At 41.9% G+C, this 12,124-nt stretch overlaps 1 protein-coding gene across 4 annotated transcripts in view; it reads left to right on the plus strand.

Moving 5' to 3' along the window:
- LOC143930192 (solute carrier family 22 member 15-like) overlaps positions 1-12,124 on the plus strand; it is a 539,229-nt gene that overhangs the window by 177,216 nt on the left and 349,889 nt on the right. For 3 of the 4 annotated variants that reach the window (XM_077454241.1, XM_077454242.1, XM_077454240.1), the window contains exons 7-8: positions 1,481-1,621; positions 7,212-7,297. In XM_077454241.1, coding sequence (XP_077310367.1) covers positions 1,481-1,621; positions 7,212-7,297 — 227 coding nt within the window. The remainder of the gene's footprint in view (positions 1-1,480; positions 1,622-7,211; positions 7,298-12,124) is intronic. The other variant, XM_077454243.1, reaches the window with a different exon arrangement.

Genomic DNA, 12,124 nt, shown 5'->3' on the forward strand with positions numbered 1-12,124 from the left:
ACTAGGCATGATGGGAATGAAAGATGTTCCTTTCTGGCATGTGCAAATGTTACCATATATACTCGAGTATAAGCCGAGATTTTCAGCCTCTTTTTTGAGGCTGAAAGTGCCCCCCTCGGCTTATACTCGAGTCATCGCTGTCTGCCCGCTCGATCAGCGTGTCGAGCAGACAGACAGCGGCCATTCTATGATTCAAAAGCCGCGCCTCCGGCTCCGCCTTCGCCTGTGATAGGCGGAACACTGAATTTCCCAGCAGCCTGTGTTCCGCCTATCATGGGCATCCGCTCATCCTCGTACTACGGACGAGGATGATACGACGTCCGTGATAGGCGGAACACAGGCTGCTGGGAAATTCAGTGTTCCGCCTATCACAGGCGAAGGAGGAGGCGCGGCTTTTGAATTTTACAATGGCCGCCGACGAAGAGGGCACGGGACGGAGGCAAGGCAAGGCACGGCACGGGACGGGACGGGACGGGACGAAGGCAAGGCACGACACGGGACGGAGGCTCGGGACAAAGGCTCGGGACACAGGTAGGCTGGACACACACACACACACACACACACACACACACACACACACACACGGATGGAGACACACACACACGGATGGAGACACACACACACGGATGGATGGATGGATGGAGACACACACACACACACAGGGATGGATGGATGGATGGATGGAGACACACACACACAGGGATGGATGGATGGATGGATGGAGACACACACACACAGGGATGGGTGGATGGATGGAGACACACACACACAGGGATGGATGGATGGATGGAGACACACACACACAGGGATGGATGGATGGATGGACACACACACACACAGGGATGGATGGACGGACACACAGGGATGGACGGACACACAGGGATGGACGGACACACAGGGATGGACGGACACACACACAGGGATGGACAGGCATGTCTCACCCTCGGCTTATACACGAGTCAATAAGTTTGCCAGTTTTTTTGGGGGTAAATTGGGGGCCTCGGCTTATATTCGGGTCGGCCTATACTCGAGTATATACGGTATGTAGTTCTATTTGAAATTTAACACACCTGTCCAGAGGTAACTTTTTTTTCTTTTACAGCTAACGATTTATAAAGTTGTGTTTGTACCTGGAGTTCCTCTTTAAGCTAGGCTGGCAGTTCCTAGTGTTAGAATATGTGATTTTCTCAGTAATCATATGTAGATATTTGTTAAATGCAAGATACACCTTAATGTGTATTTTAGAACTTACTTGCTATATAATGTGTTTTTTAAATACCATTTCTTTTCCCTGTGTGATGTTGGGGGAACATGCTGCTAATAGATCAGGGACTTACCAGGTAACAGAGGAAGAAACAGTATTCTTCTCACCCCAGCCATTCTTTATTGTCTGAGTGCTTTCCTGATAAATTGGCTTTCATGGAAGCAGCCCTTGAAATCTGTAAACCTTTCAACAGCAATGATGATGTGTTTCTTCAAGGTACGTCTGCAGTCTGGTGTATTATGGCTTGACCTTAAACGCTGGGGATCTAAAAGGCAATCTCTATTTGAATGTGGCGTTGTCTGGCCTTGTGGAAGTTCCAGCATTCCCTCTCTGCCTATTTTTTATTGAGAAGTCTTGGTGAGTATGGAAAAACTGGACTTTCAGAGTCATTTCGTTTAGAACTGCTATTAGCCTCTGCTGATCTGAGCATAAATTCTATGTAGTGTACGTCACATATAGGACAACTTTTAATAGATAGTCATTTTTTTCTGCATTTGTAGAACAGAGATCTTTGTTAATTTTTAACACACATAATCTTCTCTAATTCCTTTAAGAATGCATTTAAGATCATAGATCTTTAAGCTGGTCAATTTTAAACCATAATCAAAAAGAAAGTTTAATTAGTATCTTTGCCCACTGTTAGATCTTGTAGAAAGAGCAGAGCAGCCACACAACGATAACATATCAATAATCAAGGCTTTATTCCAGCATTACCAATATTCTAGAGTTCTGTTCAGTCTCAGTGCAAGTGCTATAACGTCTGCTTTATTGTAACGCATGTCTCATGACTTCATTATGCCTTTCAAACCTTTTCATCCACAATTCTGTGGTGATGGGGACCATACGATTAATTTTATGCTCTGTAGGATTTTACACCTTTATGGGCTTTTACGTTTTGTATGCAATATAATAAGCTTTTGATGGTTTTTGATAAAATGTTATTGTTAGCAGTTAGGGATTTATACAAGTGTTCTTCCTTATACAGAATAAGACACCATAATGGGTTTATGTGCCCATATATCTTCCTTTTTTGTTCTGGCATTTTATTTTTGATATCAAACATTAAGAAAATATTCTATATAGAGAATAGTGTATATATGTCAGGTTTTAGTAGCATTTGTATGTATACGTGTGCGTGGATTGAGGCTGTGTTTGTGCCTTTTAAGTCATTTTAGAATGCAATAAGAAATTGCTCTGCTCCTTGGATACAAAGTGCTTTAAGTATTTGGAATACTGCATTAATGTGGTGAAACTTAAAATGATTGATGCAGTTAGAATGTGTCTACATAAGACACAGCATATTTAAAAACCCCTAAACAAACTGCACATATCATAAACATACAAAATGTGATATATGACTCTGATAAATATTTTTTTTTAAAAACTGGCGTACAATACTGAAAGTTCCAATATTACAGTCCCAATGTGATGATACAATAAAGTGTCAGTGCTCCTTATGAACATAACATTGGGCTCCACTACACAGTGCTTTTAGTCCCCTACATGGACTACCACTCGCAATATATAATTGACCAACGATCTAAAGTGAGGTCAATAGCGCTTGTGGGGTAATTCCCTAGTTGATTTATACTACTTAACTTTGCCAAATGACACTCATGCCGCACACACACGCTCAGACTATCTGGCGGACTTAGTCTGGCGGACAAACCACCGGGAAGTCCGCCAAATTTCCGAACAAGCGGACCTGCCCACACACGGGACTTTTCCGGTGGACTAGGTTCGGTGGACATAGTCCCCTGGACTATCCGCCTTACTTTTGAAATGAATGGACTTGCCCACACACGGAGCAAAGTCCGTTCATTTTGAACGCGGCTCCAGGTAGCCGGGACTTGCGAAGGAAGTCAATGTTGCCGTCTTCAGCGGCAAGATTGACACATCGCTGGCCCCGTCACCTGGTATGGACTTAAAGGGGAATCCCTATGCCAAATGGCGTGGGTGTCCCCCCAAGGTCCATATAAGACCTTTATCCGAGCACGCAGCCCGGACGGTCAGGAAAGGGGGTGGGGACGAGCGAGTGCCCCCCCTCCTGAGCTGTACCAGTATGAGTATGGGGTACATTGTACCCCATACTCATTCACATAGGGTGGGGGGGCCTGGATCTGGAGGCCCCCTTATTAAAGGGGGCTCCCGGATTCCGATAAGCCCCCCTCCCGCAGACCCCAAAATTTTTTTTCGGCGTAGGGCTTCCCCTTTAAGCCCTTGTACACACGGTCGGAGATTCCGACAACCAAATCCGTCGGATTTTATCCGTCTGATTTTGTCCGACAGATTTTGTCCGAAACTGTTGTATACACACGGTCAGACAAAGTTGTCGGAAAATCCGACGTGATGACGTTATTTTGTTACGACGGGACTATGTTCACGCTAGTAGCCAATAGCTTTGGTCTAGGAATTTGATCTGAGCGTGCGTGGCACTTTGTCCGATCGGAATTCTCTACACATGATCGGAGTACGTCCGATCGGAGCATTTTGTCTGAAAATATTTCCGGCAAGTTGGAAAAGTTGGTCCGACTGATATTCCGACAGAAACAGTCCGATGCAGACCACACACAGTCGGAATATCCGACAAAACGCTCTGATCGGACACATTCCGACTGAATCTCTGACCGTGTGTACAAGGGCTAAGTCCATACCAGGTGACTGGGCCAGCGACGTGTCAATCTCGCTGCCTAAGGCGGCGACATTGACTTCCTTCGCTAATCCCGGCTACCTGGAGCCGCGCTCAAAATGAAGTGACTTTTCTCCGTGTGGGAAAGTCCGTTCATTTCAAAAGTATGGCGAACTAGCACACTCACGGCCGTATTGTTTTTGAGTCAAAACTACTTTCTAAGTTCCCCGCCGGACTTTTGGGTAAAAAAAAGTCAGTCGGAGCCCACACACGGGGGGATTGTCCGGTGGGCTCGAGTCCGCCGGACTTTTCCGCCGGATAGTTTGATCAGGTGTACGCGGCTTCAGCGTGCCCGATAAAATCACTCAGAGGATGACAGGAAGAAAATCTTATAACATAAAATGACTCCAAAAAATGTATTGTTAAAAAGACACAGATGTACACTCGCTTACTGTTGTGCTTTACAACCCAGGACCTGGTGTAAACTGCTTTGTGTATATGTGGGGGCATGATGGCCGTCACATGCTCCGTGACTGGAAGTGAGGTGCAAGTCCGCGCCCGGAAATGACATCAGCGGAAATTATATCATGGCTACTTATACCAAGCTTTGACGCGTTGACTAAACTACCAATGTCTTCATCGGTCATTGACTGTGGATCATTGCAGCTATACTTCAATACTCCATTCATACCATGCCACTGAGAGCTGTCAGCTTTTTGTAGCTCTATAATAAAAATTATAAACCCATAATTTCTTTGTAAGTGGGCAAACGTTCAAAATCTTCGGAGGATCAAATAATTATTTTCCCCACAATACATATATGATGTTTGCTCAGACACCACTGACTATCTATTCATAATACTGACATTGAGTGGTAGCGTGAGACACAATATGTAGTATTCATTGATACGTTGTAAATCTGGTATTGGATGTTTCTAAATGAACTATTGGACTTTTCAACACAAATTTAGGTATAAATTTAGACCTAAATTAATCAAAATTACAGATAAAGGTAAAGAATATGAGCTGTACTAAAAATCTGCGATAAAAACAATTTAGGTCAGTCTTTATGTTAAGTGTCTGTTTCTTGTTAACAATACATTTTTTGGAGTAGTTTTACACTGAGATTTTCTTCCTGTCATCCTTCTGTCTGAGTGATATTATTGGACATGCTGAGTATCATCTGGCAAAGTCAAGTGGTGTCGATTAGCTAGGGAATTGCCCCACAAGTGCTATTGACCACACTAGAGATAAAATGTCTTGAACTTACCCACATTTTTGTCATGTTAAAATCAAAAACTTAGATTTATTTAATTAGGATTTTATGTGATAGACCAACACAGAGTGGCACATAATTGTGAAGTGGAAGGAAAATGATCAATGGTCTTCAATTTTTTTTACAAATATCTGAAAAGTGTGGTGTGCATTTGTATTCAGCCCCCTTACTCTGATACCTCTAACTAAAATCTAGTGGAACCAGTTGCCAGTTGTTTCAATTCTTCAGTGGCTTCCTTGGTTCCCAGGTCTAGTCAAATTATGTTATACATTTCAGGAGTCTTCAAGAGGGGAGGAGGAGTTTTCTTAGCTAAGCACACCCTCTTGCATTTTTTTCAGTAAACTTCGGCACTGCTTGAAACTTTTTAAAACTTTTTAAGGCCCCATGTACACAGTAGTGCTCCAAATATGCTGTTTTTTTCCTGCCACAAATTGACAGGAAAAATGTATCTAATATTGTGTATGTATGCGTGTATACTACTGGGCAGAATATTAATTTATTCTGACAATTAATATATGTGTGTTTAGATGCATTTATGTGCATACGCACATACAAAATGCTGATAACCTTCACTCTGAGCGCAGGTTTAGGGCAATTGTTTTTATGCACCCTTACTATGCGCATAAACATCCTCATATACATAGTCACTGTAAATAACATGCAGCTGCATTTATGGACATTAAAAAAATGCCACACGCCCTAAGCAGTGTCATTTTTTTTCTTTTTGTTTTTACTCCTGAGTGCATGAGGCCTAATGAAGCCAGTTAACAGCTTGACAGTCAGCCTGCACTTCCATAATATGTTTTAATCATCTTCAAACTGGAGGCTGCAAGATAGAATCTGAAAACTGTGTAAATTGAGTTGTCTTTGCTTTCTGTACACAATGGGGGTTATTTACGAAAGGCAAATCCACTTTGCACTGCAAGTGCACTGAAAATACACTTGTAAGTGCAGTCGTTCTAAATCTAAGGGGTAGATCTGAAATGAGTGGAAGCTCTGCTGATTTTATCATCCAATCGTGTGCAAGCTAATATGCTGTTTTTATTTTCCTTATGTGCCCCCTCGGTTCTACAGAGATTTTACTTCCAAGTGCACTTGTAGTGCAAAGTGGATTTTCCTTTAGTAAATAACCCCCAATGTTTTTACACACCCTGGTATCTGACTCTCACCGCTCTTCTGAAAAGAAGTTGACCAGCTTTGTTTAGTATTCATATGCATATGTCCAGATTTAGAGCTGTAGATTCCCCTTGTTGATCCCTCCTCTGCACACTTTGATAAAATTCTCACATGAAGCTGGAGAATATGGGGAAAAAAAGCCGATATGGAAGGCGATTGCTGGAGGAAATTCTGGATCTTAAATGGATCTTCAAATCACGAAGCAAAGCTGGACATATACCAGTAGAATTACATTCACAAATTTTCAGTTTGTAGAATAACTCACAGCAGTCAAAAATAATTTCATATATATATATGTATGTATATATATATATATATATATGTGTTTTAATAATTTAATATATATATTTTTTTAGGTTGACATGTTTGTTTGCTAGCAGTCATTCTGCTTGGTATATTAATGATATGTGGCGCTACCTTACCTACTAAACTAAAACTAAAATTCAAGGAGTTTAGTAGGTGAGGTAGCGCCACATCATTAATTAATATTCCTGATACTGTGCAGAGATCACTTTTATATGTTGGCAGCTTCCCGGCATTTTTTAGGTATTTACTTTTTGTAGGTAGTGGGTATTTGGTTGTGCGCATTAAGCCCCATACACACTATCAGATTTTCTGCTGATTTTTTTCCTTCAGACTTACCAAAACCATATAATATGAGGTCAAACCTTAGGAGTTTCAATTTGTATGCAATCAGGCAGGCCCTTGCACTACGTGGTTTTGGTAAATCTGAAGGAAAAAATCAGCAGAGAATCTGTTCGTGTGTATGGGGCTTTAGTATTTCTTAAAAAATTTTTATTACTGTTTAGTATATTATCTTTGTTTTAACCATCTGATTTATAAATACGCCTGACTTTATTTTTCAGGTCTGGACGAGGAAAATCCACAGCTGGCTTTCTAATGTTTGCTGGACTTGCCTGTATATTTACAATGTTTTTACCAGAAAATAACAGTAAGTAGAAGTATCTTGTACAAATGTTCAATGTACTTACTGTAGATTTGTAATACGTGTCCATTCCTTGGGACTTTTAGATGGTTCAGGTGTTCAGAAATTCTTTATATGTGTCCTTAAACCGTGTACTGTATCTCACAAAAGTGAGTACACCACTCACATTTTTGTAAATGTTTTATTATATGTTTTCACGTGACAACACTGAAGAAATGAAAGTTTGCTACAATGTAGTGAGTGTACAGCTTGTATAACAGTGTAAATTTGCTGTCCCCTCAAAATAACTCAACGCACAGCCATTAATGTCTAAACTGCTGGCAACAAAAGTGAGTACACCCCAAGTGAAAATGTCCAAAGAAGTAAGCCTCTTCTAAAGATGATCCACAAGAAAGCCTGCAGTTTGTTGAAGACAAGCAGACTAAGGACATGGATTACCGGAACCATGTCCTGTCCACGGCTTAGGGCGTGTGGCATTTTTTTAATGTCCATAAATGCAGCTGCATTTTATTTACAGTGACTATGTACATGAGGATATTTATGCACATAGTAATATTATTTTATTTGTCAGAATAAATTAATATTCTGCCCAGTAGTATACATGCATACATACACAATATTAGATGCATTTTTTCTGCCAATTTCTGGCAGAGAAAAAACGCATATTTGGAGCACTACTGTGTGCATGGGGCCTTAAAAAGTTTTACAAAGTTTCAAGCAGTGCTGAAGTTTACTGAAAAAAAATGCAAGGGGGTGTGCTTAGCGAAGAAAACTCCTCCCCCCCTCTTGAAGACTCCTGAAATGTATAACATAATTTGAACAGGGAGACAGATGTAAAAATATCGAACGGTTCTGGTTTGACCCAAAACAGTCTGGGGCTGCATGAGTGCTGCCAGCACTGTGGAGCTACAGTTCATTGAGGGAACGATGAATGCCAACATGTACTGTGACATACTGAAGCAGAGCATGATTCCCTCCCTTCGGAGACTGGGCCTCAGGGCAGTATTCCAATATGATAACGACCCCAAACACCTCCAAGATGACTGCTGCCTTGCTAAAGAAGCTGAGGTTAAAGGTGATGGACTGGCCAACCATGTCTCCAGACCTAAACCCTATTGAGCATCTGTGGGGTATCCTCAAACGGAAGGTGGAAGAGTGCAAGGTCTCTAACATCTACCAGCTCCGTGATGTCGCCATGGAGGAGTTGAAGAGGACTCCAGTGGCAACCGTGCCCAAGAGGATTAAGGCAGTGCTTGAAAATAATGGTGGCCACACAAAATATTGAAACTTTGGGCCCAATTTGGACATTTTGACTAAGGAGTGTACGCACTTTTTGTTGCCAGCAGTTTAGACATTAATGGCTGTGTATTGAGTTATTTTGAGGGGACAGTAAATTTACACTGTTATAGACGCTGTATACGCACTATTTACATTGTAGCAAAGTCATTTTTTCAGTGTTGTGACATGAAAAGATATAATGAAAATATTTACAAAAATGTGAGGGGTTTACTCAATTTTGTGAGATACTGTATATTCTTATTTTAATTTTGGTCTCAAGTTCTCAATGTTCTGTGCAGTAATTCTGCATAAAAAACTTCCACACTTTGCCTCAGTACAAGAGTTTCTGTTAATAAAGACCTCGCTCTGTTCTCTTTCCTTGTGCAAGGTGACTGGTCTTCTATCCTCATACTGTAGTTTTCTCCCTTGTTTAGTGTCCTTTCCTTTACCCATAGTCATGTTACAGAGTGAAAAAAGCGGCTAATAGATTGTAGTTATTGTTACAGGTATGTGTTTTAGATTAAGACATATGCACATTTGGGATATACATGAAATAAATATACAGTATATTTCCTATACTTACATGTAAAAATTGCATTTTTATTCATTTTGCCAAACAGTTTTTGGTATGCCTTCTCAACATGTTTCACATTTGCTTTGCATTTAGCTTTATTTTATATTTTACAATATTAACACTTAGAGAACTACTAGGTATTTGAGTTCACTGAGCAAGAATAATCCACACAGCAGTTTGGTACATGAAGGGTTCATTTTGAATGACTGACTCAGTTGCACCTATTTTAATCCCCAGAAGTTAGTGGACAGATTAGACTGAGAAAGAGGCAAAGCCTAGCTCCTGAAAGGCATATCCCAGGATTGTAAGAACTGTGACAGACTGCGGTGTTCAGGTGGAATTCTAATGGCCGCTCAAGCAGCTTGCTTCCTTGCTTCATCGGTTGGCTCCTGGTGGCTCCATTGGTCTCTAGTATTACTCGTGGCGGATTGCTGCCCCTTTCTCTCTCTATTTTTTTATATTTCCTATTAAAAACTAACTAATGCCACATTGACACGACCGGTTTTCCCGGCGGAATAAACTCTGAAGGTTTTTCCGACAGAGTTCCACTGAAACTATCTTGCGTACACACACGATCACACCAAAGTCCGATCGTCAAGAACGCAGTGACGTACAACACGTATGGCGGGACTGGAAAAAGGGAGTAGCCAATAGCCTCTGTCTCGTTCTTGCTTCAGAGCATGCATCGTTTTTGGTCTGTCGGAACAGCATACAGACGAGCGGTTTTCCCAATAGGAATTGGTTCCTTTGGAAATATTTAAAACATGTTCTATTTCTAGGTCCGTCAGGATTTAAAAAAAAAAAAAAAGTCAGATGAGGCATACAATCGGAATATACGATGAAAAGCTTCCGTCTGACTTTTTCTGTCGAGGGGGTCCGTTTGGGAATTCTCTCTGGGAGCGAAGTTGAAGACATGATTCCTGATTTTTCCCATTACCTCAGTGTTCCATCATCTCCCTAAGACCCACAAGGAGATTTCTCCCCTAATGGGTCATCCCATAGTGGCTGGGATAGGTTTCCTAAATGAACATCTAGGTTTTTGGGTTTACTGCTAACTACAGCTGTTGGTTAAGGAGCTACCCAGCTACTTAAGGCACACCAAATGGCTCCTAAATTTATGTGACCAAATGAAAAGTGTGGATGGGAATGTGTGGATCACCTGTGATGTGTCCAGCTTGTACTCCTCTTCCATACCTTCTTGGGGCTGAGGGCGGTCGGGTTCTTTCTGGACAGTCACAGTGGGTACATCTATACATAAAGAATACATTTGTGAGTGCCTTGGTTATCTCTTGACGCATATTTTTTTCCCTTTTTATCTCCAAAGATGTGACGCATCTATGGGTGCTCGTTTATCACCCTCTCTTGCCAACCTATACATGAGTTGGTGGGAGAGGGTGTGCATCTTTGGAGATACTAGCCCATTTCGTCTGGCCACTAGATTCAATTGTCGCTATATAGATGACCTGCTGTGCTCTGGGGAGTTTACAGATTCTGTAAAAAATTATCGAAATACTAATGATTGGAACCTACGGTTTATGGGACATTTGAACAGCGGGTCAGTTTCTGTGTTTTCATCCGTGTGTTCCTGGGTGTAAAGCAGGGCTCGACAAAACCCGGGCGCCAGGTCGCATTGGCGACTAGAAATAGCGACCTTGCGCCTGGGGCAGCACAGCTGGGGGTATCCTGTCTCTGTGGACCCCCCCAGCGTGATCGCGTCGGGCCGTTCCGCCGGCGGCCGAAAATTTAGGCCGCGGCTTTGAGGCCTTCTGCGGTCCTATGATTCCCTATGGAATCTGGCGCCCTCTTGTGGTCGCCGTTGGTATGACAAACCAGCAATGCTAATGACTGTTTTTATATTACCTGCCTCTTCTTCCCTTTATTTAGAACCCCCTAAACATTATATATATATTTTTTATTCTAACACCCTAGAGAATAAAATGGTGGTTGTTGCAATACTGTCTGTCACACCGTATTTGTGCAGCGGACTTACAAGCGCACTTTTGTTGGGAAAAATAATTTAGTTAATAAAAAAATAAGACAACAGTAAAGTTAGCCCAATTATTTTTTATATTGTGAAAGATAATGTTACGCCGAGTAAATTGATACCCAACATGTCACGCTTCAAAATTGCACCCGCTCATGGAATGGCGACAAACTTTTACCCTTTAAAATCTCCATAGGCGACGTTTAAAAAAATTCTACAGGTTGCACGTTTTGAGTTACAGAGGAGGTCTGGGGCTAGAATTATTGCTCTCGCTCTACCGATCACGGCGCTACCTCCTATGTGTGGTTCGAACACCGATTTTATATGCGGGCAGGACAGGGCGCGTTTAAAAATTATTATTTTTTCGGCTTATTTTAACTTTTTTTTTTTCCACTGTTCTTTTAAAAAAAATGTTGTGTCACTTTTATTCTTATTACAAGGAATGTAAAAATCCCTTGTAATAGAAAAAGCATGACAGGTCCTCTTAAATATGAGATCTGGGGTCAGAGAGACCTCACATCTCATATTTACACTAAAATGCAATTGAAAAAAAAATTGTCATTTGAAAAAAAAAAAAATGTCCCTCTAAGAGCTATGGGCAATGACTTGGAGACAGGTGGGGGGCTGGAGGCTATCTTCCCCTCACTCGTCTCCATGTCAGGCCAGGGACAGGTCCGGATCGCCGTCACGGACCTGGCTCCTAACTTTTTAAGCTGGCTCCTAGATTCCAAGCAAATTTGTCAACCCCTGGTGTAAAGGGTGGTCTTGTGCTGGAGATGTTTGCCCTCAATTATGGGGTCCTGTGTCCCTGTGCAAGTTCGATAGTGCTATGGGAGATGGACACTTCCTGGTAGATGGAACGCAGGAGAGGGGACTCCGTGATGCTCGGCACATCGCTGTAGATGTCACTTCCGGGAACGATGCAGGCGGGCGGTGCTCGCGTTCAGAGCATGCATGCTCCTTCGTCAGGCTATGCTGGCGGCCATGATAGAAATGG

This window comes from Lithobates pipiens, unplaced genomic scaffold, assembly GCF_037356315.1.
Source record: "Lithobates pipiens isolate NorthernLeopardFrog02 unplaced genomic scaffold, aLitPip1_a1.2 Scaffold_25, whole genome shotgun sequence".
In the NCBI taxonomy this organism is placed as follows: domain Eukaryota; kingdom Metazoa; phylum Chordata; class Amphibia; order Anura; family Ranidae; genus Lithobates; species Lithobates pipiens.